The sequence below is a fragment of the Prosopis cineraria genome, unplaced genomic scaffold (assembly GCF_029017545.1).
Source record: "Prosopis cineraria cultivar Desert tree isolate PC_DT_omini unplaced genomic scaffold, ASM2901754v1 PC11, whole genome shotgun sequence".
Lineage (NCBI taxonomy): Eukaryota > Viridiplantae > Streptophyta > Magnoliopsida > Fabales > Fabaceae > Prosopis > Prosopis cineraria.
The window spans coordinates 8,124,310-8,151,511 of NW_026555342.1; the positions used below are offsets into that span (position 1 = coordinate 8,124,310).

Below are 27,202 nucleotides of genomic sequence, written 5' to 3' on the forward strand. Positions count from 1 at the left end.
ATAAAAAGTAAAGTAGTAGAATGCCAATGGTAGTCCTCCCAGTGTCCTACGTTGTTCTGGAACTCGACGCGCGTTTTATTTATAAATTATTTTTATCAACCTATATTAATATAATAAAAATATAAAAAATAAAAATAAATAAAATTTTAAACATAACTTTTAAATAAAAAATAAAAAATAAATCAATCATATAATATTATTTATTTTTTTCTCTTATTTTTTAAGAATAATTTATGAATTTTAATTTTAAATAAAATAATCTCATCAACAAATGACCTATAAAGTAGATCAGATTATATTTTTAAAAAGTAACTTATATACTAGATCAGAAGAGTACTCCCTTCGATCCTATTGAAGCTCCCTCCATTCTTATGTAAGATATTTTTAATTAAATTATACAAATTAATAAAAATTAATTATCTAATTAAAAATACAACAACATTTTAATTTTACCTTTAATTATTATAAATAAAAAATAAATCTCTTTTTTTAAATAAAATAATGAGAGTACTTACATTTTTTTCTTTTCAATTTAATAAGGATGTAATGATCTATTCATTAAAAAAATACTAACAATTTCTTATATTTAAAGATTAAAAAAATTTTGAAAGGCTTCTTATATATAGAGATAAAAGGAGTAAGTCATTTTTATCAATATTATCAATATCGATACAATAAAAATATAAAAAATAAAACTTAGTAAAATTACAAACATAATTCTCAAAAAATAAATAAATTATATAATATTATTTTTCTCTCTCTCTTACTTTTTAAGGATAATTTAGATATTTTATTTAAAATAAAATATCATTATCAATTTAATGACTTATAAAGTGAATCACTTCATCCTTTTAAAAAGTGACTAATAAAGTAAATCGGAGGGAGTACCCTATAATGTTTGCCATGCCTGCATTCAAAAAGGTTTCTCTCCCCTTTGTTTTCCTTAATTTTTCTTTTCTCTCTATTTCTCCAATTTTTACTATTCATATTATTTTATTAAATAATATTTTATTACAGAATTAATCAATGGTAAAAAGTAAAAAAAGAAAAAGAAAAAATAGAAATTCCTCTCTCGATGAGCACGCCAAGTTCATCAAAATTAAGGGCTCAAATTATTAGTAATAATTATCATTCATTTTAAATTTATTTTTAGCATTTTTAATATTATACTATTAAAAATATGAAAATTTTAATATTAAATCTATATTATTCAAGATACATCGAGATAATTAATTTATAAAAAATTTTAATGTTAAGTTGAATCATCTAGGTTATTTTTGTATCGTTTAAAGTATATATGGATAGTCATTTTATAAAAATATGAAAAATTAATATTAAATTAAATAGTACAAATTAAATCTACACTAGCCAGATTGATTATAAATAAATTTATTAAAAAATTATATAATCTTCATTTTGATAAATATAAAAAAAATAAAAAATTTTAAATTTAGACAGTCTAGATCTCCTCAACTGAAATGAGTAACATGATATTCATTCTCCATTGAGCACAAAAAACAATCCAAATTTAATATTAAAATTTTTATTTTTATAATTTTTTAATAATATAATATTAAAAATACTTGAAAAATAAATTTAAAATGGATGGTAGGGATTAATTGATGATAAAATCAATGGCTCATTATGCCATGCTCCACTAATGAGCATGGAATGCGGATGCAATGTTTGCCAAAGATTTGTCTAGTTTTTATTTTTTTATATTTTTTTAAATAGCTAACAAAATAAGGGAGAATGCATTTAGGGCCCTCAAAGCACAAAAATTTGCAACTTGAACTCAATACAATCTGAAAACTCTCTATAGGTCCAAGAGCCTTAAGTGGAAATATGTTTAAATGAGAAAAGACGCATTTGTCGCTCCCTCATTTAAAGATACAAAATCGTGTGTGACACCCTAGACCATAAAGCAATGGCTATTCGATCTAGTCTTGACCTCAATGAACTCATTTTTTCTATGTCTTAAAGCTAATTTGTCCAACAATCGAGGAAGGCTTGTGAAAAGAAGAAGCAAAGTACTCCAACGTATTCACCATCAGTAATGAAAGCTTATCCATTTCTTTGTTTTTTTTTTTTGCCAAACAACTTGCTGCCTTTACTAATGTATATTATCCTCCTTGCTTAAAATCTTCTAAATGCTTTGGATTTTCAACCACCATCATCTTGTTTAAGTTTTATTGGCTTTGTGCTTTCCTTCTTGCTTTCTTGTTTTTCTTGCATTTATTGGTTGATTTTTGTGTCATTTTTTAAGTAAATCTTGATTCCTAACTTGGGTTGTTTTAACATGTATCTTTAAAATTGTCCTCCAAAGGAGCATGCCATTTTGGATCAAAGTGAAATTCAAGTTTGGCCAATGTTTTATGTAACATTCTGGAAATTTAACCCCAAAGTAGCTGAGTTGGTGAGATTAATTAAGCAAACTGATATGGTGTGTGGTTACATAAAGTTAACGAATGTTTTGGGCTGTGATTCCAGCTTTAAGATTGAGTCCAGAATAAAGTTTGGCTACTCGAACATAAAAAAGTGAGAAAAACAAAAAAAGAATAACTCTATGCCACGTGTCATGATGCATATATGGCAAGCCATGGCACACGGGTCATCAAGGTATAAATTAGGCCCCTTTGTATCACATGCCGTAGCATGTGGTGCAAGTGTCATGGTGCACGATCATGTTTCTATGGAAATAAAAAAGCAAAAATAGATTAAAAACATAGGAGAAACAAGGAGGAAGCAAGGAACTTGCGAAAACCTCTACTAAGGATTGAACGATTGAAGCATTAGGAGTTTTAAAACTTCTAAACCTTAAAGATAAGTTTCTTAAGTTTAAATCTCTCTTCTCTCTTTCATGTTTCTTGAATATGAAAGTTAAGGTTTGTTGGAAAAGATTATTTTTAGTTCATGAAAATATAGGTCCGAATCCATTGAGTTAAATAAAATTAATAAAAATTGTTTAAACTATTTAAACATAGGATTTATGGCATTGTAAGTTTCAGTAGTTAAGGGCTAATAAATATCCAAAATTCTACCATAAATGAGGTGATTAATGTGAAGCCATTGATTGCTAGTTGGGAGTTTAATGAAGTTAATGTAAATTAAAAAAAAGTAATAAACTCTATAGATACCTTTGTATATGAGGAGATGGAATTTTGAAGGTGTTGAGATATTGAACTAGATGTTGGAAATTACCCTAGAATGGGTATTAATGATTATTGTTATGAATTAATGTAGAGTAATTATAATTTGGCACCATCTAAGCTTAGATTAGCTTTGAGGATAAACCTTTGACCTCTTGAAGGTTTGAAATAAACAGAGAAAAATATTTCTTGTGCTTTTTTATGTTAATTAATTAATTTATTAATGCATTATAATTGAAGTGTGTGTAGTTATTGAAATGAAAATGTGACATAAATTATTTGAAAAATCAATTATTACAATTTTGTGGAGTTCAATGATATAATTTATGTGGTGTTTAATGATATGGTTTTGTGGAGTTTAATGGTGTGATATCTTGATTAGAGTTCAATGAAATGCATGAAATGAGGAGTACAGTGAATGTGTGAAATATGAAGTTCTATGAATGTCTGTAAATAGAATCCAAGATATGATGTTTTATAAAGTTCAATGATTGTGTGAAGTGAGAAGTTCAATAATGTAATGTGTGCTGGAATTTAATGGCATGTTATCATGTGTTGGTATGATGAACATGTAAAATGTGAATATCATAAGAATACTAAGCTTGCTTGAGCAGGGATTGCTTTGCATGCTATGAGACATTGCATTTTATACATTATATGATCATGAGATGTGGGAGCTCACTTAAAAAGAGGAGTGATGAGTTTAAAATCCATATGGTAAGGTTAGCATCAGAGCTTGATTGCTTTCTTGGATTTATTATTCTTATTATCCCAATTGTTTGATGAGAGACTATTCCATTATGTAATAAGAGACTTGATTCTATTATAGTTTCTATTTGTTTGATGAGGAAGCTAGTTCAGGTAGAATGAGTCCTCATAATGTGATATTTGGGAAAAATTATGATCCATAAGTGAACTAAGCAATTTTGGCTGGTAACTTTTCACATGTGATTAGTTAGGATAGTCTCATCATACGGACAATCCCAATGTATAATAACCCATGATTTCTTGTTGGAGACATAAGGAGGATATAAGGGAGATGTGATCACGCATATTATGGTTAAAGTCACATAGTTGTTTGTATTGTGACCTTAATGACAAAAATCATGTGATTAGTTTTATATCAATGTGAACTTGAGTTATCATGCCATTATGTCATGAACATATGCTATTATGGATGTGAAATGTGAACATGTGTTTTGAACAAGCTAAAATAGTATGAACATGCTAGTAGGTTGTTACTTACATTTAAATTGATTGACATGCATTAGTATAAGTTAGAAATATCTTAGTTACTAAATAGTTGTATCCACCCTTCTTCCTTTAATATTACAGGAGCCAACTTATTAGGACCAATTTAAAGCTCAGGATTTCCATCATTTTCATTGAAAGTGAAAACTTACCTCTGCTTTTTTGTCATGAAAAATGAGAATGAGAAATGAGATGAGTGATGAGACTTACAAAGGCACTAATAGCGAAAACATGAAAAAAGAAGAGAGAGGGTTGGAATAGGTGGAATTTGAAATGAATATGCTCTAGGGTAAATTTAAAATTATAAAAAAGTTGTAATAAAATATAGGTTGTCATGTGTCTAAAAAGAGAATTTTGATCAAATTCAAGTTCAAATTCAAATTTTTATGCATCTGAATATATAATAAATTTTTTTCTCATTATAATTCTAGTTATTACAAACTTTCCTCTATTGTGAGAATCTGTACTTATCTCTAATTTTCTTGCTTTGTCAAAAATGATTTTAAAACTTTTAAGATTATATGAAAATAATTTATGTTTTGTATTTATCTCTATATAGTTGTGTCATATCCCCAAGATTCACTTAGTTTGAAAAAAGATTTTTTTCCCTCATCGTTAACGTGATCATGAAATAAAAAGCCACATTGAATTGAATGGCGGATCAGCCAAGTCATCAAAATGAAAATATAGTCAGACAAGATTTTTTAGGACTAGGATGAAACTGGTTAACCCGTGTTAAATCAATCCCAAATAAGTTTTATGTTCACCCTCCCCTTTCTCAGAGTTTATCCTTCCAAGTGTCCCTGGTGGGTAGAGAGTGAAACCCTCTTAAGCTCAATTTGCTTAGGACAGGGTATATTGGTAGTACAGCCATTCCAAAACCTTCCCAATAATCAAATTACCAAAGGGCATGGCGTATCATGCACCCGCCTAGGTTCGATCTCAAAACCTCTCTTAAGTAATAAATTAGGCTCGAGGGGGTCCTACTCTCCACCCCACCAGGGACACTTAGAGGGTAAACTGTTAGAAGAGGGAGGGCGAACATGAAACTTGTAAGATTTTTTTTTTTTGCAAAACTTGCATGATAATTGGTTTGTGGGTAAAGCTATGAAAATAAGGAAAACACGCTTAGGTTTGAAATTAAATAGTGTTGAACTTATAATATGAAACTTCTAAAAGATGATAGAACTTAAAAAAGACTAATCCAAATGGACTTGAAAATAAAAAAATTGACCCATTTAAGCTCTATTATTTTTTTTGAAATTTTAAAATGAATAATGTACTAATTAAAAAACTAAAATAAACCCTAGCACAGGCCAAAAAATGAGACAAATGGAAGAACTTCATCTTGTCTTGTTTGTGCCTTGCCCAATTTTAGGCCTAAATTGGAAAACTCCTTAAATGAACCAATACTTGAGTCTCTTAATTTGTCAAAATTAGATTTTAATGGACATAACAACAATCAACATAGATCTTCAATTTTGTCAGGAATGATCGCTAATATTTTTGGCATTTTGATCAATATAATGGCCCATAGACTAGCTTTTAATATAGGGTTAGATATTTTGACAAAATATCAAAGTTGTTTTCTTTCATATAATTTTCAGTCTATTTTTTTATGAATATTCAATCTATTATGTATACCCATTTTTGGTTGAATGTTTGTGAGTTGAAGGGTAATTTATATTAATTTTTGTCATAATTGTCTGTTATTTTCTCCTGCACAAAATTTATAACTATAAATTTTGCATGGGACTTGATATTTGTTGCAACCAAGTAGATCGTGTAAGATGAGTTGAATCATTTGGTTATTCATTCAAGTCTATTTTCATTCAAGCTTTAAATTTGAGGTATTTTAGTGCAAAAAAAAAAACTTACAAGTCTATCCCTTTCAAAGTCTTGAAAAAATAGGCTTAAATTCGATTTACTCTTTTAAGTTTATATTTACTTAAGTGCCAAAAAATTAAGATATTTTATATCTATAGATTAAATTTAAAATTTAAAACATGTGTTTGTACTCCAAAATTAGAATTTGTGTTACTTATCTTGGAGTTTCAAATATTTTAATGTGTACTTTAAAGCAAAGTATGCACTATTATAATGACAAACTTAATTTTAAAAAAAATAAAAACCAGATTTTAGGCAAATAAATATCAAGGGTGAAGAGAGAGAGGATTAGCAGGGCCACGAACCTCCCTAACTTTTTAATTTTTTAAAAAATGTATAATTATATATTTTGAGCTCCTTTAAGTTGTCATATTATAAAAGTTATGAAACATTAGATGAAATTTTTATTTCAATTTTATATGTAATATTTTGCATATATATAGAGAAACTATTTTAATAGTGTGAGGATATGATTGTTATAAGATCTACTTATTTTCAACAAGATAATAATGTATATGCTCTTAAAGTATTGACTCATTTTATTTTGCTTTCATTTTATATTTAGTGAAAAAAATTGTGAGAATTATTATTAACAAACTTTGTTAAACATGGCACCAAAAATCTCAAGATATATTGAATACTATGTGCTTAATATTTATTATAAAATTATTTATCCAAAATTTAAGAGGTTTGGTGAAGATGTTTTTCTAAAAAAATTAAATTTTTTAAAATAATCAAGTCATTAAAATTTATGATATGAATAATTTTTACTCTGATATAATTTGATCTTATTGACATAAAAAATTTATGACAATTGAGCATTTTTAATGTGTTGAGATATTTGTTTATTACAATTATCAATTGAAAAAAATTAAATAACAAATTTAATAAGCAAGTGATATAACTTATTATTGAATAGAACTTTATATTTCAATTATGTATTTAAATTATTTAATGCTCATAGGAATGATAAAATTTTTACCAATTTAATGATAACTCATATTGAGAAAAAATTGCTAAAATATTTATCACAAACAAAATAACCAATTATTTTTATGTCATAAAAAATCGATAAATAAAACTTAATATACATATATTTTTATAAATGTGTAAAATTAAATATAAATATATATGTTAAAATATTTATATTATGTCAGTGATATATATAATAACTTTTATTTAATTATTATATATATTTTATTATCTCAGTTTTTCTTAATAAAAAATTTTTGGCCCCGTACCTGCGAGTAATCATGCTCAAATAAATTATTAACAGAGGAAAAAGACAGGAGTTACTAAAACCGAACTCACAAGAGGCAAACTTATTGGAGATGTGCCTGCCCACTTGTTGGTTGTACGACCAAGGTTCCCATGCGGCAAAATAGTTTATTTTTGGGACCAGCCATGCAGCGAAATAGTTAAAGCACCAAATTTTGGATCTCACTTATCGTCCACAATGCGCTTGGGAGTTGAAGAGTTGAGGGTGCTCCCATGAATAGTTGCGCTCCCTGCATCAGAGGGACAGTTCTTTACATTGTCGATTGTCGTTTACAATTATGCCCAACTCATGAGAAGATGGTGGCTATAAGCCTATAACTATCACGATTTTTGAATAAAAAAATACTAAATTAATGTAATCAGTTATTAAATATTGTTGGGCTTAAAACTTGGATATCCAATCCGTCATTCACAATCTAACACCTCATTAAAAGAAAAATGCATCTTCTCCTATTCTCCTTCAAGTAAGGGCCGAAATGCTCAAGTTCCTTGGCCCTTAATATAACAGTCTATAACTTTCCCAGTCTAAATCAAGCTGTCGTTAAAAAAATGGTTCATTAAGCCTGGAGATTGATTCTGTGCATGTTTTTATCTTAAAAAAAAAAAAAAAACATATCCAAACATTTTTTTCACGTAAGGAAGAGAATAATTCACAAATTTTTTTTCCCTTTCGCTCCTTTTTCTTATATTGACCGTCGGCGTCGGCTCGAAAGTGAAGCCTGGATTTTGCATGCGGGGCCATCCACAAATGAAAACGTGGTCCTGAGCTCCATAGCCAACGATCTCACGGTTTTCAACAAAAATCTGGCTGATGCATAATACAGTTACCGTTAATCTTACTCTTTGGGTGTGCCTGTTACTCCAGCCTCACATTTCTCTGAGAAAATGGCTGCCACCCTCTCTGCTCGGCCCCACCGTCTGTTCCCCGGTTCCGCCTTCCCTACACCGCTGGTCAGACGACTTCACTCTTCTCTCATCGGAAACTCCATAATCACCGAACCCTGGAGAGTCTCGCTCATCTCCTGTAGGCGCTCCTTAACGAGGACGGCCCCGCCAGTTAAATCGGGCTCTAGAGCCGATGACTCGGCGCCTTACGAGATGTCCGTTGAAAACGCCCTCAAGCTGCTTGGAGTCTCTGAGGGTGCTTCCTTCGATGACATACTCCGCGCAAAGAACTCTATCCTCGCCAATTGTAAAGATGACCAGGAATCGATTGCCCAGGTTTTCTTATCGGCTCCTTTGCATTGGATTGAATTCTATCCTAGATTCTATGCGATTTTCGGAGATTTTTGTGTGATTTTGATTCCTTTTCCCTCCTTCATTATCGAGGGCGTCCCCTCGTCGGCTGTGAAGCTCATCACATTTTTCCTTTTTTTTTTTTGTTGCTAAAATCTTGCAATCAATAACATTCGTTTATAAAAATAGAATATTTTTTGCTTCTGGGTCTGATTTACGATGAATTTTCCGTATTATTCCCAGTAAATCCTGATCCAGTTACTGGATTTTGCTTCTGAGATGGATCATAGGTCGGTAGTTCTAGTTGATTTCAGATTTTCTCTTTTAGATAACTATGTAATGTTAGTCTAAGTAAAGCAGAGTGTCCATACATTTTTTTAAGGTTTGATCGTTACAGTTAATTGACAACTGAAGCATACTCATTCTGTTTCAACAAGTTAATTTGTCCCCTGTCATTTGTGCATAAATCGTACTTGATTTCTCCACTGCTTGATTCTCCATTGACCGAACAAAAGATAAGTGTATCATTTGGAAATGTTACACCAAAAATATGAACATAAAGTATTACAATCTCTGTTTTCTTTCCCCCTTCCAAACCATAAGGTCCAATCCAACCTCCTTGCAGTTTCCTGCTAGTCAGCATGGCATTAGATGCTTATATCGATGCTTAACTCCTTTTAATTTCTTCGTGGAGTCAATCTGCCTTTTGATACGATTGATGTATGATATTCTAGGTTGAGGCTGCATACGACATGTTACTTATGAGGAGCCTAACTCAGCGGCGAGCAGGAAAAGTGGTGAATAGTAGCATTCGTTATGCAGATGTCAAACCTATTAAGCCCCCAGGTCTGAGATCAACACCTCAATGGTTGCAAGCAACTATGAAGAATTCGCCTGTTTCTATTGAAACTCCTCCAACTAGTGATTTAGGAGTGCAAGCTGGAGTATATGGTGCCTTGATGGGTCTGACCTATATCAATGGAGTTTCTTCGCCCTCTGCACCTTATGCGGGAGCTGATGTTCCTGGACTTATCTTGGCTAGTAGCTTTGGAGCTTCGTTGTACTTCATGACCAAAAAGAATGTTAAGTTGGGTAAGAAGTCTTCTCTCACACTGCCCACTATATTTAGGTTCGTCAAATTAAAAGAAGTTTTGATCTAAACTACAGCTCGGTATTTGGTGGATGCTTACTCTTAAGGTCATGGTGATGGCTCTTAGTCTGCTTTGTTCAGTGGGTTGCTGCAATACAAAGATGTTGCAAACAAAGGAATTCCATAAAGAGCGGGAAAACAATCAAAGAAGAAACTAAAGATGGAAAGTTTTACCCTTTTTTTATTATTTAATAGAACTGTAGAATTTCATGGTAAATATAGAGGTGTGAAGTATTGGAGGTAATGACTGGTGTGGACGGACCTCATATGTTAGTTGCTTTGTTTAAAACTATGAAAAGTTATTGATTTTCTTCTGAGATGATGATACTAATCATAACATTAGTTCATTTTCAATCCATTCATGCTACTTGATAGCATGCCATGTGATGAAACTATCAATGGCATTGTGATGAGACCTAGAGCAGTGAGTGCCAGCTTAACTATCACGTCAGAATTTCTAGAACAAGGTCCTTCTACCTGTTGAATCGACCTCAGTTCTTTCAATTCTAGTTAAGTTTGGTTCTAGCCTTCTAAGTTAATACAAAATATTTGATATTAATGATGCTGCTATTGGGGATGCTTTTTCTTGAGTTTATTTTCCCCGGGCTGCCCCTTTTGCCATCTCCATGGTCTTTTTACCTCCTTAATAAAATCATTTATCTTTTTACGTCCCACCTCTCCCCCTTCGAAGTTCATGCTATGGGGATTGCCTTAAATTTTGGGTGGTTTTTTCTGCGTTGTTACTTTTTGCAGGGAAAGCCACCGTTATAACCATAGGAGGGCTCGTAGCTGGTGCAGTGATAGGTTCGGCGGTTGAGAGTTGGTTGCAGGTAGACATTGTCCCATTTCTGGGCATTCATTTTCCTGCTACTGTGGTTAGTGAAATCATAATTCTCTCTCAATTCTTGGTTTCCCTGTACCTCAGATAGGTAAGCAGGAGAGCGAAGTGATCTTGTATAAAAAGGGAAAAAAAAAATAATAATAAGACTTGTAATTATCCATTGGCATCGGCATGTTCATACCCAAGCTTTTGTTTTTTCCCCTAGCTTGTGAATCATTGCACATTGTACAAAACTCTGAAGTCTGAATAGAACGCTGTAGCATAACTTGCCAAATTAGAAGCATGAAACTTATATTGGTTGGACTGCTTCTGGTTTGTGTTCACTGCCAGTGAGTGCGCATGGTTTATATGCCCATTTCTTTTCACAAGTCTTTTTAATTGAACCATGCAAATTAAAAAATAGTTAAAATAAGTTAGAAGTCTCTTTTCCCCACAAATTACTAAACTATTCGAAAACAAACTACTTTTAATTATATCCACATTAATTACAACAAAATAAAACTAAACATCAGGGGATTGTAATCCCAAAGAATCATTATGCACTAGGGTCAACATGCTATCAGGGACCTTATTATAATAAGCAGAAGAGAGGATCCCAATCTTGGCCAGACTATAAGCGACCAGATATGTCTCTCTAGGAGCATATTGGAATTTTACCGTCCAGCTACGTTTCTGCATCTGCACAATTTCCATCATTACTGCAGAACCAGTGTTAATAGTGGCTCGACTCTGGCTTCTTTGAATATTGAGCAGGAGTAGTTTACAATCCGTCTCAACAACCAACTCTTCAAACCCAAAATCCCAAGCTAACATCAATCCCTTCCAAGCTCCCCCATTCTTGTTCTTTGCTTTCCTTTTTTTCTTAGAAGGTACAGTACAAACTAAAGCTTGCTATGAATGACAGATAGAAGAGAATCCATGAATCAATCTCCAAAACTCTTATACACACAATACATGATCACAATCCAATACTCCACTTGATTTAAAATATAGGATATTGGCTAGGTTGTGTGTGCGCGCGCATGCATGTATGTATTCTATTATACTTTTATTTCATTATATTTCACTCAAGTAATTATTGATGATGTTTTAAATAAATTAAATATTATATTAATTTTACACAAGAATACGATTAGAAATGTATGAAATTTTTTTAAAAATTAATATTTTAATTAATATTTTTTAGAAATATAAATTAATTAATAATAACTTATGTCATGATTTAGAGAAGGTAATGAAAAAATTGATTGCTTAACTAGGATTCAGATATATATGTATAAGCTGGGAGAACATGTATTTTTAGTTTTTATTGGTGGGGGAACTTCGCCTCGGATAGGGAGTATATTTCTTTTTTGTGATTTTTGGGGCATCAACGATGAGGTGCTATGACTCAATACTTATAATTATATCCAAGGTTTTAGAAATTAAATCGATATTTAATCTATTGAGGTATTGATTTACCATTTAATGATCGGATTGTGATTAAACAGATTATAAATAAATTAATATATTTTAAATTTTATATTAATTTTTATATGAAAATTATGATGAAAAAATTGTAAACAGAATTTCCAATAATAATGAAATTTAAATGAAATAAAAAGAGCTAATAAAAAATTAATAGTTAATAATCCTTGTACCAAAAAATAAAATAAAAATTATATGTTTTCCCCTTGCAAACTCTGGGAATATATACTATGCAATACACAGTATTATAAATTTGATAACTTGTTATGCAGTGAGAGTATATTTTTTAAAAAACACAGACATGATATATAATAAGAAATCGAACAAATCCATAACTTGTTATGCAGTGAAAGTATTGGATGGAGATGTAAAATGAGGAACATTATTTGTAAGAATATGTAACGACATGCTGATAGGAAATTAATTAAGAAGAAGAAGAAGATGGAAACGCAAGGAAAGGAAGTGCAAACAACTATTTTGGGTTCCTAGTTCTTACAGCAAGGAATAACAAATAACGACGAATACACGGGTACAATTAAATCCAACACCTTAGAAATGACTGGTGTCTCAGCGAGCTGCTTCGACAGGAACTGAATTAGAATCACACACAGATCCCCACAGCACCAGTTTCATGTTTGGCTGTGGTAGTTTTCACCATCGTAACCCTCTATGAAAGACACCCCCCCACCCTTCTCAGCATTTTCGCTGAATGTCGCCAGGTCATTGTACATTTTTGCGGATGCTTTGGAGAACTCTGTCAGTGATTCAAACACTTGAGAAAACCCTAATTGCAATCCATCTAACGTGATTCTCTGTGTTTCTTGCATGCAACTATGGTGCTTCTCCTTCTCCATCTCCAGTTTTCTTCTCACTGCCTCCAACTGATCCTTCTTCTCCGCCGTATACTCTTCCTCGTGCTCTGTTCCCACCTCTGGTTTTTGGTCTGTTACTTTCAACTCATTCATCTTACTTCTCACCTTGTCATTTAACCCGGAATGCCTTCTGTCCAAGTCTTTTGACAGACTATCTACTTTCCTTTTCTGTTGCTGCTCTTCACCTTGCTGAACCCACAGAGCTCTCATGTTCTTCACAACACTCTTCAACGCAAGTGTTACCATTTCATCAGGCAGCTTTTGCAGTGAAGCTAACCAGTTGTGGCAAACTACAAGCAGTGGTGGCCCGTTCGCTTGATATGGAACAGCCACAGTTTTCCTTCTGGAGTAAAATTCAACTTCAGGGACGACGAACTTGCTTAGCCATCCATACAAAGCTTCAACATATGCCTTTTGAGCAGCAATATACTGCCTGAAGCACGCGTGCCAATTCCGAAGCTGAGTTTCAAGCCGTACAGTTGCCAATCTGTGAGATTCATTGCAGAATTTCCCGTACGTGGGACAGGTGAAAGACTTCACTTCTGAGAGAATCCTTCTCTGTGTTTCATGGGATTCCAACAGAACTTTCCAAGTTTGTGATAGGCTGCATCAGGAAAAAGAAAAATAAAAAACCAGATTGAAACTCAAATTATCTGAGTCTTTTTAGTTCCCCATGCAATATCTCACCCTTTTAGAAGCTCAACAATTTGCGGCTGCAATTCTTCATCTCTTATTCTCTGAGTTCTTTTTGAGATTGACTCTGCGCGCCGAATTGCAACCAAGATGCCGGCATACAAGTCTTTCACTGCAGCTCTTGTCTTGTCCATACTTTGCACATCATCTCCTCTGACATCCTTGTTTCTCAATTGTGCACACTTTTTCTCATAATTTTTCCTCGTTATATCTCCTGCCTATGGTAAAATTTTTATTTTTTATTTCTTTTTGGTTAATATTGGAGTAAGACATAACAAGCAGGGAACCAAAGGCATGCTTGAAAAAGGTAAAAACCAGGAATATTACAATAAAGTTGTCAGTTTACATTTTAAAAAAAAAACAAAAGAAAAAAAAGTCTTGGTACATTGTGTTGCTTTAAAAAAGAAATTCATCAAAACAAATGCAAAACATTATGAAACAAGGAAAGAAACAACTGACAGCTGATCATATATATCATGAGACATGATGCAATTGACAGAGGCTAATCATACAGTAAATCTATCCCATAAAGCAATAAATTGTTCACTTTAGCAACGAAAGAGCTCACAAGTCTCTTTAAACTATGGTGTCAGAAGTATGAGACAATCCACTCTAAAATGATCGGCGGATTGGTCTACTTCTCTCTCCAAATTCACACATTTTTCTCCAGCATCATATCTGATACAAGCCTTATTTTGTACTGGTAGCACACACAGACACTAATCACTGTAGATATGTCATCACTCTGATCTGATTTGGCCTCCAAGGGGGCATAATATACATTGAAGACCATATAAATCATGTGCTATAGTACAGAAAATAAAACAACATAGCTTCATTGTAAAACTAATAACAAAATGGGAAGAATTCATATCAACTCTATTACACTAGGCACCATAAAGAAATGCCTGGCCCCCAGACATCAAGATGCAAAATGTAAGATAAAGCAAGTAGGCACATCAGATGCTTATCATCATCCCTGATTCATCCCATTATACGAGCATAATATGTGTCATTATAAAAACAGAATATATAATTTCAAATACCTTAACCTCCTCATATAATTTCTTTTCCCATGCGTATAACCTTCCCAAGGTTAATGAATGGCTTCCTGAATCCATTCCCCCATAATCATCAAACAGGTCATTCTTATATTCCGTCCAAGTTGAAGAATTTTTTTTATCTGATACCACGAAGCTCTTGCATGATGAAGACTTGGAAGTGGGGCGATGCCATGTTATTGCATGAATGAGTTTGATTGAATTCTCTGCATTGAGATCAGATGAATCAAATTCTCTGAGGCTGAAACTGAAAAGTTCAGGATCAGCTTACAAACATATAAGGAGATCATCAAGTGTATGAAGGAATACAGTAGATACATCAACATATTATAGGATTAAATTTGAAACCTGGAGGTTGGAATTCATTCACAAGAATAAGTTTCAAAAGAGTGGAAAAAAAACATCCAAATTAATAACCGGCTTACACAGGAAATATTAACACGTGGAAAAGAACAGAAATTGGTAATACATAATATGCAGCGACCAGCATAGAACAAAAAATTTAGGGCCAATCTCAAAGCAGATGAAAAATCAACTCAAGTTCCAAAGGATTGGAAAGTATATCCAAATTAAGAACAGGTCTGAACAGGAAAACAACACTAACTCTTTGAGAAGAACATAAATTTAGTAATAACTTATTATATGCTGTGACAAACATAGAATTAATTCATAAAGTTAGGGCAAATATGAAACGACGTGGAATATCAACTTAATTAGATTAATTCAAGAATGGTTTCCTCCACAAGGGGAGAAGAAATCAACAAGCCCCTGTAGTTGATAAAATAAGTATAATATCCCACTTTTCTCGCTCTTATAGATGGTTCGGGGGAAGGCAGCGCATGACATCGTGTAGGCTAGATAAATCTTGTAATTGTTCCCCCTTCTCTTTCTGGCAGTTCAAATAAATTTTGGAAACTGGTTCAAATGACAAAAATTTTAGTGAAATCGGTGCTCAATATGCAGGACGACATTAACACGTCCCAGGGTACAAGATGAGCTAAGCAGAAATGTTAGAAAAAAGAGAGATCCACGAGAATAGGGAGTCCAAGCCAAGCCTATTCACCATTTTGTCAACAAATTAGAGGATGATGACCACCACGATGATGACAAAGACGACCTAAACCTTGCAGGCATATGGGAACTCGATACTTACGTGAGGCTAAGTTTTCTGGGGAACAAAGCGCTTACCTTCTTGTAACTAATATTCCTACCACTATTCAAGAAACTTGACTGCAGCCTAAATTTGATACTTGCAAACCGCACACAGAATAGATAAGCATAATATACCTGAATTTTGGCTACTACATACAAACACTTTGAAGATAGAGTCAAGAGCCAGGACCCACCTTTTATTTCCTCTAAACCAGACTGAAGGGGGATTCTATTAGCCTCCAGCATTCTGGTCACATTCTTCCCAGAATTATATGCCCTAATGAAATAATCCTCAATATCTTTCAAAGCTTCCAGCAATTCCCTTCCTTCCTCCGGTATATCTATAACAGCAAGTCCCCTCTGCTCCCTCTGGTTTTCGCTTCCAGTAGCCCTGTTTACAGCATTCACCATTTCAACATTACCACTCACATGTTCTACTACATCTTCATTTTCTTCCACAGTCACCGCCTTTTGCTGCTCAAAATCGTCTCTTTCACCTTCCTCCTCTAGCTCTGGGATCCCTTCTTCCTCCCTCACCACCCTCAAATCGTCGTCTGAGTTTCGACGATACCCACTAATAACCTCTGTCCTCGTACCCTCAAATGGGTTAAAGAAATCCCACTCGAAATCTCGCTGCGGTGATGGCATTGATGGTGGCATTTGCATGTAATAGTACTCAAAAGGTTGTTCAACTGGTTCTTCTTCTCTCATGACTTCATTTTCTCTCTTTCCCTTTTCTTCTCTCTCTTCCTCAGAAGATTCTGATTCTGAAGTTGTTGAGGAAGCACCCGAATCACGAGTGATAGCTTCATGCTTTGGCTCAAACGGTGTCTGCTGGAGGAACATTGGGTTGTTTATCACATTCTCTGTTTTCGAAGGTGCAGGGCAAGGTGGGGGAAATGTTATGAGGAAAGATGAGGAAGGAGAAGAATGGCAAGCCACGAAGAGCTTTATGGCTGCTGCTACTGCGTATAGAGAATGAAAATACTTGCAATGCTCCTCAGCAAGAGCGTATCTTTTCTCCACTGCAATCTTTAACTGGCTTTTTCTCTCTTTACAGATAGCCACAACTTCTTCTTCCTCTAGTTTAGAGGCGATACAACCCATCTCTCACTAGATGTTGGGTTCACTGCAAAGTTAGATTGCTTTGGAAGAATAGGACGGGAAAGGTTATTACTTGGAGAAGCGTGCGTGTTCTTTTTCTGAATTTTTTTTTTTTTTAATGAAGGTTCCTTTCCCTGATAGTAGTAGAAGGAGAAGATGCTTTCAACTGGGTTTTAAAGGAACATATTAAAAAGCACAGCTCTCACTACTTCGGTGCATTACAAGATTAGTATGGGTAGAAATGCAGGCACCGGAGAACTTTGAGAACAGCTCACTCCACCTGACTCTTAGCCATCTTGTTAGCACAGAAATAAAAACCAAGCAGTGGCAAATAATGGAAAATATCCCGCAAGAACAGGGTAGTTAAGATCAATATACACCCTCATCAGTGTCTTGATGATGATGGTGATGGTGATATGGAGGAAATCTAAACAAACTGTACTTTGAGCATTGAAAAACCCACAACACTGACTGGGCATTAGCAGAGACGCAGAGAGGAAGAGGATATAGAGGGAGCGAGAGGGAGATGGTAGGGGCTCGAGAAGGGGAGAGAGACAAGACAACATTACAGTGTTTGGCAAATTGTTCTTGATTCTTGAAGGTAGTGTACGGTCATGGTGAGCATTAAAATAAATAAATAAAGAAAAGGTTAAGTGTTTAATGGAAAATTAAGGAGGCACTATAGACGGAGAGGCAAGCTTATGAGTAAAAAGAGGAGTCAAAGTAAAAGTAGTTGTGACAAAAGGAGTGTGACCGCTGGGGCGACCAGGGCAGACGATGGTCTTTGTCAGTGATTGTTCAAACTGCGTCTCTATCCTCCAGTGCTTATGCATAATAATGAGAGAATAATTGTGTTTAGGTGTATTAGCATTCAGCAGCACATAAAAATCCAAAACTGCCCATGCCGAAAAATAAAAGTAGGAATATACACCTAGGTAAGCAATTAACTACATTGATTAATTAGATAGATACTGCCAGCGCCTTGGAAGCATCCAAAAGATTTCTGCACTTTACTGCATTTACACATCAGGCAGCGCGTTTTACATTAAGGAGGATCAAGTGCTGTGTCAGTGTCAGCGTGAGGCCAAAACGCGCATGAAATAAAAAAACAAGGTAAAAGAAACAAGTCTACCATTGCGGCATTGTTGAGACTAAAAAATAAAATAAAAATGATGAACTAATTGGTAAATATCATGTCATATTAAAATTAAAACTACTGACGACAAGTCGACTGCGTGTCTGGGCTATCCAATCTATTGGGCTCTTTAAAACAAGACTGACCAAACCAACCAATGGACCGAGTCCAAGTTAATCAGGGCGAACAATGGCAATAACAGTCATCTAACATATCGGCCTCGGATGTCATGAAGGCTACGATGTCAACGGACCCCCTTGTGAACATGGCTGATCGTTTTGCTTTTTTTTTTTTTTTTTTAGGGTGTGTTGGTTCAAAGAGATGGAGGCATTTTAATGTTATCTTATTTAATTTTATTGAAGGGCTAGAGAGATACGAACTAATTTATTATTATATCATTCCATGTGAAATTTATATATTTAAATTATTTCTTATGTAAATTAATTTTATATCTTGATTAAAATTGAATGGTTGAGATAATTTTACACCTTAAACCCTTCATAATAAGTACATCAATTTTTTTTATTTTTTAAAATTTTGGAGGTGCATTATTTTATTTGTTAATTCTTAATTTAATTTTAATATTTAAATTTTTAATAAAATATAAGAAAAATGGTTTATTATAATATTCAAACACCAATTATCATTTGCTTTCCATTGCTTTGGTGGTTCGTTGCTATTATTTGCTTTGATCTTCTAGGATATGGTCAAGATAAGGGGCGACGATGGGAGTGAATCTGGAAGAATGAAGAAGAAGAGGGCACACAATCACACATCGCTGGTGCTGACAGTGACAGGAGGAGGACATGGGTGACTGGTCCGGAAGAAGAAGGCTCACATATGTGAAGGGGCATTTTTTATATAATGGCATTCTTGGAATATTAATAGTAAAGTGAGGATAAATTACTCATCAATTTGACTCTCTCTCCTTAAAAAAGCCCTAAAATTGGATGGGAACAAGATGAGGGGAAGGGAAGGGGAAATTTTGACTCCCCTTCCCATCCAAATATGTCAATCAAATGAGGGGAGGGCATATGTGTATAATTTCCTCAATATACTAATCACAATAAAATTATAATCTAAAGTAATTAAAGGATTAACCCATATAGGATTACCATATTTGAAATTTGAAGAAAATGGGATCCCAAATTTTCCTAATGTAAATTCAATCAAAAACATTTATTTAACGATTCATCTAAAGATATGCAAAAGTCTTTCAGTCTTGTCTAGTCCAGTTCAACTCGAGATGACCTAAATCTTGTTCGGTCCATATAGATACTGGTCATTCAGGACCAAAAAGACTGAAAAAATTAGACTATTTTTTTGGATTAGACTGGACAAGAGACTAGACATTTAGACCATTTGGTCCAATCCAGTCCTATTAATTTTTTTATTATAATTATAATTAATTTATTTTTGATAAATATTTAAATTATAATTGATGCTAAGGAGATAATTGTATCAAGATTTGTTAAGTTTGTTTCTAAATTATTGTTGTAATGTAGTGTTGTTGAATTTTATTGAGTGTTGTTTTTGTTAGAGTTATAAATTTAAATCATTTAAACTATAATAGAAATATTTTTTTTCTTATTGTTAGAAGTTATTATGAATTTGTTATTATTATAAGTGTTTTTACTATCTTAATTAAGTTTATTATGTTAAAATAAATTATTGCCTCCTATAGAATAACAAGGGAAAAAAAGTTAAGTAAGTACTGGACTGATAGGATCAGTCTCCCAATCCTATAGACCAAATTCAATCTTATTAATCTTTGAATTATCACTGGACAAGACCGGACTACGGGTTGCCTAATTCAGTCCTTTTCATGAAAGAGACCGGACTTTAAGTTAGGATGAAGTCCAATGCCGTCCTGTCTTTTGTGCAACCCTAAATTTATCAGAGTAAAATAATATTTCAGAAACATAAAATACTTCATAAGAGTGAAATAATTCAAAAACAATTAAAAAACATCAAAGGCATAAAAACATAATAGTGCATCCCAACATGTGCACATGCCTCACAGCGTTTCCTTCTCTTTGCCACGTGGTAAAAGTAATAATGCATGCTTTCTATAATATTTCTACAAAATAAATCTATTTTTATAAAATCTCTAATTTATCTAAAAATCACTTATTTTTTTAATTTTAAACAAACAGACCCTAAAAATATTAAATAATCTTTTTATAAATGTTAAACATTTTTTTATTTTTGAAACATTTAAAAACTAATTTATTTAATCAATTAAACTATAAGAATTTAATTAAAATAAAATAAATTGTCAAAACTAGTTCAAAATTAATGAAAATTAAAAATTACAGATTAATTTTCCCTATCTTGTAAGAAAATAGTTGCCTAGTACTCGCCTTCTGCTTAGAAATTTGGAAACATGATGGATATCAACATCTAGTCTTCTACTTCAGATAAGATGAATTGGGGAAATGTACCTATAACTTTCATTACTTGGATGGCATTCACAATTCACCATTTCGTCTGTGTTTAGTTATAAATTTTTTAAGAACAAAAAAAACCTGAACGGTTATCACCCAAAGGCCATGCTCAACCAAGAACAACCAACACAGCGTAAAAATTGTTCCTGTCATTCAACATACAAAAATGCTTATTCAGAGCTTCTCGAAAGTGCCTCAGATGAAGATCCTCCTCGTCAGCTCAATTGAAATCAAACGAGAGAAAGAAGACAGACAGAAAGTGAAAGATAGAGAATGATGCTCTATTGACAGTTTTCTCCAAATCTTTACCGAACCAACTATTCCAAGATGACCGAACAACCAAAAGTTGAAAACTAACCATTTGCTTTCATATACATTTGACATCAATAAAAAGTTCTCGCAATATTTTCCGGACTGAATTATGTTAGTTCTTACAATTCAAATCACATCCATTGGCACGAAAATAAAGAGGGTTTATTGGGTGGCAACGCAGGTCGTTATAATAAATGATCAAAGATCAGATCAAAAGATGTCTCGCGTACCTTGAAGTAGTGGAAAGAAACTAAGCTCGAGTATTAGTAGTATTCTAGTAAAATTACAGTTCACCATATAAAGAATTCAAGCGCTGCCGCTTCTCTCATTGCTATGTAATGAGACCTGGTATTCACACTAGAAAATGATACAAAGAAAAAGATAAGAAATGCGACTAATATAAATCAGGTACCACCACCCTCCGTTGGTGTCGCGCATGGTGCCAGTGTGTTAGAAGGAAGGGTAATTCCACCCCCTCTGACTGATACATTGTTGAACTTGACAGAGCTTGCCCTACTAACCAGATTTGAGTCAAGAAACACCACAATCACAGTAATGTCGTCATGGAAATGTCGTCGAACCCCCCGGTCAATCTTCTTTAGGTCCGAATATCTCATTTCTCTCTTCTTTGCTGCTTCTTGAAGGGCAGCTTTCACCAGTCTCCTCGCACTCGCCTGAAATCATGATATACATAAAATATTCAATTTTCTACTAGGCTTCCTGCCTTGCATGCTTTAGCCACTCCAATCCAAACGCATGATCATACAAATCCTTTAAGCTGTTTCCTAGCCATGCATCATCAATCAGGAGAAAAATTTTATATCCACTTATGTAATTAACTAGTCAAGACTTATTATATGCAATGCCATTTCCTAACTCATCTGCATATCAAGATTATCCGTCAGTTTTGCGGCAGCTTCAAGGGCAACGAGCAAAAAAATTCCATGAAAATATCAGCATATCATTAATCTTTGAACTTTGCTGTTAGAATAAAAATTCGCAACAGATGATTAATTTTGCAAGTGTCAGCAAAGCTAAGGGGAGGCTTCATGACCCAGAACTTCAGTTCTACAGGATAATGATAGACACAACACTTCTTTAGGTACATCTCAAAGAACAAATATCTTGCAACTTAAAATTTATAGTTACACTGCTAGGCCAAAACATCGTACATTATATAATCTTCTGAGCCAAAAAAACTTCCCTTTAACTATATAATAATGGCATTTACTGTCTAGAAACAATTTCAACATTGCCTTCTTTTAAGTTTCATTGAGCAGAGAAAACAACTTTGACCAGATGAGTGCTTCTGTCAAAAGAAATGCAACATGCTTAAACAGTTTAGTAAGAAAGCACTCCATAAATTTATGGACAAATCAGATAAATGCCATTAGCTGTGAACTTCACATCTTAATAATGAAAATTATTCATGGTAAAGATATATGTGCCCTCATCTTAATAGACATCACATAACAAAACACACTATTATTTTCCCCCAACGGATTTTGCATACAAGCACAATACAAGACATGAGAACAAATGGAATTAAAACCATCCATTGTACAAAAGCACGTAACATGGCAATTCTAATTGCATATAAAGAAACTAGGAGTCAGGAACAGCTGATACAATTGAAAATCCCACATTAATTTCTCTGAGTTTTCAGCATAGAATGGCCAAAATCTATCAATTAATATAAACTAAGAGTTTGTGTAGAACTATCTGGTATTGCAGTATATAAATTCATATCTTACACTGCGGGGATTGTTTTGAACTATATCAACTGCTTCTTGATTGCTAAGATGCTCCCAGAGTCCATCAGATGCAAATATAACAAACTGATCATGTGACTGCAACTGATAGACTGATATTGATGGTTCTGAGCTCAGTATTGGCCTCTTGAATGGCTCGCGAAGTCGAAATTTAGCATACAGAGGTTCTCTATTGAACTCAGCCTTCTTCAAATATACATCTCCAATAGATCTAGAAACCTGAAAGGTAAAGGATTCTATTATCATATGATTCAATTAGAGGAAAAAGAGATGAAAAAATAATTTGCTTCAATTTAAGCCAAGCTGATGGATATAATTTCAAGTTGACGAGACCTGATAAAAAAAAATCAGCACTGCAATTGTTTTTCCACAATCATAGGATCAGATTAAGACTTGAGAGTTCTCAAGTTCCCTTGCACCAAGATGGACTGACAAAGCGGTGGGGCAGATGGACAGAGCAATGTTAAGGCATAAAATTAATTTGTTTCGCATGACAATTATAATCCTCAAATTAGTCTACACAAACTCAGGATAATCGCAAAGTTGAGCGGAAATTCCACAAGATAACAATGAATTAATTGATTAGTCCATGCTAACGGAAATTCTGGTCATGTACAGTCATTATTGTCTGACATCAACCAATTCTAAATATAAAAGCTATGGAAATATCTGCAGTGTTGCAAATAACCAATGCCCCCTTTCTATCAACAATCTTGACAATCGATACCCTTCAAGATTCTTATATAGTAGTAAATTTTTCTTCCTCTCCTCCCCGGGGGCCCTGCCAACCTCTTTTTTTCCCCCCCTTTTATTTGCTTTCACTGCTATCTACACTCCAAAGTCATTCTTCACATCCCAAAAGAATACATTATATAGATTACTTCAATGGTAAAATATTTCAAATTGTAGCATGACAAGATGAATGCTTTGAGTATAGGAAGGAAGCATGGTCATGATGTGTATCACCATGTACAAAAAGCAGATAGGGCAAAAATAACAACTCGCTTGGTTAATCAGGAAAACTAAATAATGAGCTATAAATGACTCACTTGTATAAGGCCTTTCACTCGCCATACATTATGCTTTAAAACAACAATATGCGAATCATCAGGATGCAAAGAGTGCAGCTCCTGTCTAACAGACTCTAAAGCAGCATTGTGCTCCGTAGACAATTGCATGGCTAGAACCTCTCCAGTTGCCTTGACTACTCTTCCCAAAACAGCACGGGAATCACCAAGATTTGCTACATAAATGCTACCATTACAAATGACACCAACAAGACAGCACGACCCAACTGCTGCAATTTGTGGTTTCATTTGCCACTGTTTGGCAACAAGCGACATAAATCCTTCTTCTGTTGTTTGAAATGCCTTTCGAATTACATCTACTGACAGTGATTGTTGTTCTGAAGTGAACCCTGCAATTAAAAGTTGAGCAAGAATTCTTTCAAGCAATCACCACGAGGAGATTAAGAATCCAAATACAGAATAACAGTCAAGAAGCTAGACAGTTAAATAAAACCCCACAATGTAGTGTATACTGGACAACTTTTCAAACCTTAACCCACTGCACAGCTGATGAACAATAGCAAAATACACACACAAGCCATGAATAACAATCACCCCTGCATAGCTGACAATCACAGTTAGTCTGAGAGGAGAAAATAAAAAGAGAGAAGGAAAGGATCCTTTTTGGTCTTAGAATGAAAGAGTCCTTTATTTAGACGAATTCGAGGAATAGCAAATTCTTGCCACTTGCAAGCTAAAGGGATACATAATTCAACGAAATGCAAACTTTTCGATTCCCTTATCTTCAAAATCATTCAAAAATGGACTTGGTGGCTGTTTTTCTTCCCTTGAGTCTATATTAAAACATAAACTCCTACATACATCTTCTCAATTTAAACATAACCTAAAGTACTGAAGAAGTTTTAAATAGGAAAGCAGAGAAAATGCCACATCCCAGTATGCAAATACACAATGATATTTTGTGATCATTTCCTATCGGGTTTTCAATCAAAGCATACGGAGGCCAATCATATGGTGCTGAGTTCGAACCATTTTCACTTTCTCATGTTTTTAGTAGAGAACATAATTCCAAACACGCAAGACGATCTACAGAATATCTTCCATCATGATGTTACTTACTCTTCAGATTGTGAAACAGGTTATCGTTGATAAACCGGGATGTCTCCGGCCCTCCGTGGCCATCATAGACACCGACAAAGGTTCCATAAGGGCCAGATTCATGGGAGCTCAAACTTCCAGATTCAAGCTGGCTCTGATCCTCAAGCAAGTTATTGGCTTGGACCACAGCCATTGAAAATTCACCATTTAAATGCTGCCCCGAGTCCTTGTACCATAAGAGCCCATCTTGTCTGCCTCCACCATCCGAACCTGTTCGCGCATATCGATCCGAACCTGGCCGAAAGCAGGCCCTCAGATAGTTCATCAACTCTGATAACATCCCTCATCTCACCACACAACCTTCAAGAGTTTCCACATCTATCAACGATCGATAAACTACTTCGCCGTCAGAATTTTCAGTCACGATTGAGACAGCCCTGAACTTTTGACCACAATAATAACGATCCACTACAAGACAATCAACAAGCAAATACAGGTAAATTCAATTATGGGTCAAATATAACCTCTTCTAAACAGAGTTGCCCTAAACAAGCCGCTCAGCACAGAAATTAGCTTCTCTTGTGAACACAGACTCGACTACGTCTCTTGCTAGAAAAATAAAACAAGGACCGCGTAAAGCCCTTAACGATGAATATTTCAACAAGGGAGAAAGGGTTAAAAACAATTCTTCGAGTCTTCTTTTTTATTGTGGCATCACGAGGTGAGTCAACCCCACTTTCTTTCCTGAGAGAAGGATGCGATCAGCTCGTTCGAGACCCAGCCTTCTCGTTAAGAATGGAAATCAAAGCCCCACAAGTTACAATAGTCTCCACAAGAGCTAATAATGACAAGAACTTGAGGTTTCTTGATCTTAACAAAACAAATTCAAGAGAGAGATCTCACCCAATAATTTGACTATGGATTAGCTATTGCGCGCCCAAGTTGAGGAAGAGAATGATCTAGAACGAAGAAGAAAGTGAAGTGCGGATGAAAGCATTAGATCTGCGGATCCATCAAATCGAGAGGAAACAGAAAGTTGAAGCGGGTTACTTTTGTAGGTGTTTTCCGCTATCTATCCAACTTGTTAGTGGTATGCGAAGATGAAATTGTTGAAGACAAGAGACAAAGAAGTTTAAAATGAAAACTTTTTCTCGGGGGGGTGTTTGAAAGATTTGGCCAACTGAAACCCTTGCTTTGCCTCGGGTCTGAGAAGACAAGCCACATAAAAGACCAACAATGGAGAGCTCGGAGCCAGCAATGCAGAGGTCCAGCTCTGGGCTCCACACCACTATGCTAGAGCGAGAGTCAACAAAATAATCTGGTCTGGAAAATGATGTAAAGTGCAAGGCAATGTTATGGGCATTCCGTGAAATGGAGTTCAAACTAGAACACGTGGAATTTGAGTTTTTATTACAGCGCAGGACGTTAACAAGCAACGATTTTTCCTTGTAAAAGAGAAAAAAGAAAAAGTAGACGATGATTTTTAACTTTTTTTTTCAGAAATAAAAAGAGAGTTAGTGGGCGAATATAGATTGATTAAAAACTTTTAGGCCTCAAGTTTAAAATAAAACCCAAAAATCCTGACAAAAACATGATGCATTCATACACTATCACGAATCTTCTTCAAAATTGCATCATAGATTTCAAAATCTACAGTAAAGTTTCTTAACTCTTAAAATATAATTACAAATTTTAGAACCTGCAATTTCACCCCCCGCTCATCTCTTATTTTTGAGTGGAAATGGGATAAATTCTTTGAGTGAACTGTACAGGATACAAAAAGACAGAGAATTACGTCAGAGTGCTTGACAAGTATTGTAAGTCCTAAACGTATGATCTGCTATTATAGCTCTAATACGTGCTAAAAAGCCATCCAGCAAAGAACACTAGTGCCATCTCTTCCCCCACGTCTGTTGTCATGTCTCGCTCCGCTCATCACAGGCCACTTAGCTGGCGGATCTATTTTTTGTTTTTCCGAATGAAAAGAGATGGATCCACGGAGAAAATTGATTAAATAAAAACTGACAAGTCATATGCAAGTTTTGTCACTTGAACGTTAACTTCTTTGAAAAAATATATTTTCTTTATCTTAAATTATAAATATTTTTTTAAAAAAAATTTAACATCTTAAAATATAAAATATTTTAATAAAAATAAATATTTTATTAATAATAAATTTTTAATATTAATTTTTTTATATATTCTCTCCATGTTAATGAAATATTAAATGAAAGATATTTTTAAAAATTTCTATTTTTTAAAAAAAATA

The 27,202-nt window shown here is 34.0% G+C and overlaps 3 protein-coding genes across 5 annotated transcripts; 1 reads left to right on the forward strand and 2 right to left on the reverse strand.

Annotated features, from left to right (window-relative positions):
* The first annotated feature begins 8,276 nt into the window (after nt 1-8,276).
* Nucleotides 8,277-11,121, forward strand: LOC129285014 (protein CHAPERONE-LIKE PROTEIN OF POR1, chloroplastic). 3 transcript variants are annotated; one of them, XM_054920551.1, is made up of 3 exons: nt 8,277-8,786; nt 9,536-9,893; nt 9,999-10,364. In XM_054920551.1, the coding sequence occupies exons 1-3, from the start codon at nt 8,451-8,453 to the stop codon at nt 10,016-10,018; spliced, it is 714 nt and encodes a 237-aa protein (XP_054776526.1). In that variant the 5' UTR covers nt 8,277-8,450; the 3' UTR covers nt 10,019-10,364. The 3 variants fall into 3 exon arrangements, with proteins under 3 accessions (XP_054776526.1, XP_054776524.1, XP_054776525.1); XM_054920549.1 differs by lacking the exon at nt 9,999-10,364 and adding an exon at nt 10,705-11,121 and having other exon boundaries at nt 8,278-8,786; XM_054920550.1 differs by having other exon boundaries at nt 8,278-8,786; nt 9,969-10,364.
* Nucleotides 11,122-12,701: 1,580 nt separating this feature from the next.
* Nucleotides 12,702-18,623, reverse strand: LOC129285339 (protein ALTERED PHOSPHATE STARVATION RESPONSE 1-like). The gene is made up of 4 exons (XM_054920976.1): nt 16,232-18,623; nt 14,871-15,091; nt 13,819-14,042; nt 12,702-13,735 (listed from the first exon to the last, which is right to left on the reverse strand). The coding sequence occupies exons 1-4, from the start codon at nt 17,142-17,144 to the stop codon at nt 12,889-12,891; spliced, it is 2,205 nt and encodes a 734-aa protein (XP_054776951.1). The 5' UTR covers nt 17,145-18,623; the 3' UTR covers nt 12,702-12,888.
* A 2,573-nt stretch (nt 18,624-21,196) lies between these two features.
* Nucleotides 21,197-26,233, reverse strand: LOC129285808 (probable protein phosphatase 2C 60). Its single transcript, XM_054921712.1, has 5 exons — nt 25,837-26,233; nt 24,955-25,401; nt 23,857-24,224; nt 22,790-23,026; nt 21,197-21,709 (listed from the first exon to the last, which is right to left on the reverse strand). Exons 2-5 carry the CDS (start codon nt 25,271-25,273, stop codon nt 21,440-21,442), a joined length of 1,194 nt encoding a protein of 397 aa, XP_054777687.1. The 5' UTR covers nt 25,274-25,401; nt 25,837-26,233; the 3' UTR covers nt 21,197-21,439.
* Nucleotides 26,234-27,202: the final 969 nt, after the last annotated feature.

Excerpts from the sequence above, each read along its gene's own strand:
- LOC129285014 (XM_054920549.1), top strand. The coding sequence starts at position 8,451 with ATGGCTGCCACCCTCTCTGCTCGGCCCCACCGTCTGTTCCCCGGTTCC. Across the intron at positions 8,787-9,535 it reads ACCAGGAATCGATTGCCCAG|GTTGAGGCTGCATACGACAT; the intron begins GTTTTCTTATCG and ends ATGATATTCTAG. Across the intron at positions 9,894-10,704 it reads CAAAAAGAATGTTAAGTTGG|GGAAAGCCACCGTTATAACC; the intron begins GTAAGAAGTCTT and ends TACTTTTTGCAG.
- LOC129285339 (XM_054920976.1), bottom strand. The coding sequence starts at position 17,144 with ATGGGTTGTATCGCCTCTAAACTAGAGGAAGAAGAAGTTGTGGCTATC. Across the intron at positions 14,043-14,870 it reads AATTATATGAGGAGGTTAAG|GCAGGAGATATAACGAGGAA; the intron begins GTATTTGAAATT and ends ATTTTACCATAG. Across the intron at positions 13,736-13,818 it reads ATTGTTGAGCTTCTAAAAGG|CCTATCACAAACTTGGAAAG; the intron begins GTGAGATATTGC and ends TTCCTGATGCAG.
- LOC129285808 (XM_054921712.1), bottom strand. The coding sequence starts at position 25,273 with ATGTTATCAGAGTTGATGAACTATCTGAGGGCCTGCTTTCGGCCAGGT. Across the intron at positions 24,225-24,954 it reads CCTGTTTCACAATCTGAAGA|GGTTCACTTCAGAACAACAA; the intron begins GTAAGTAACATC and ends TTTTAATTGCAG. Across the intron at positions 23,027-23,856 it reads GAGTGAAAGGCCTTATACAA|GTTTCTAGATCTATTGGAGA; the intron begins GTGAGTCATTTA and ends TTTACCTTTCAG.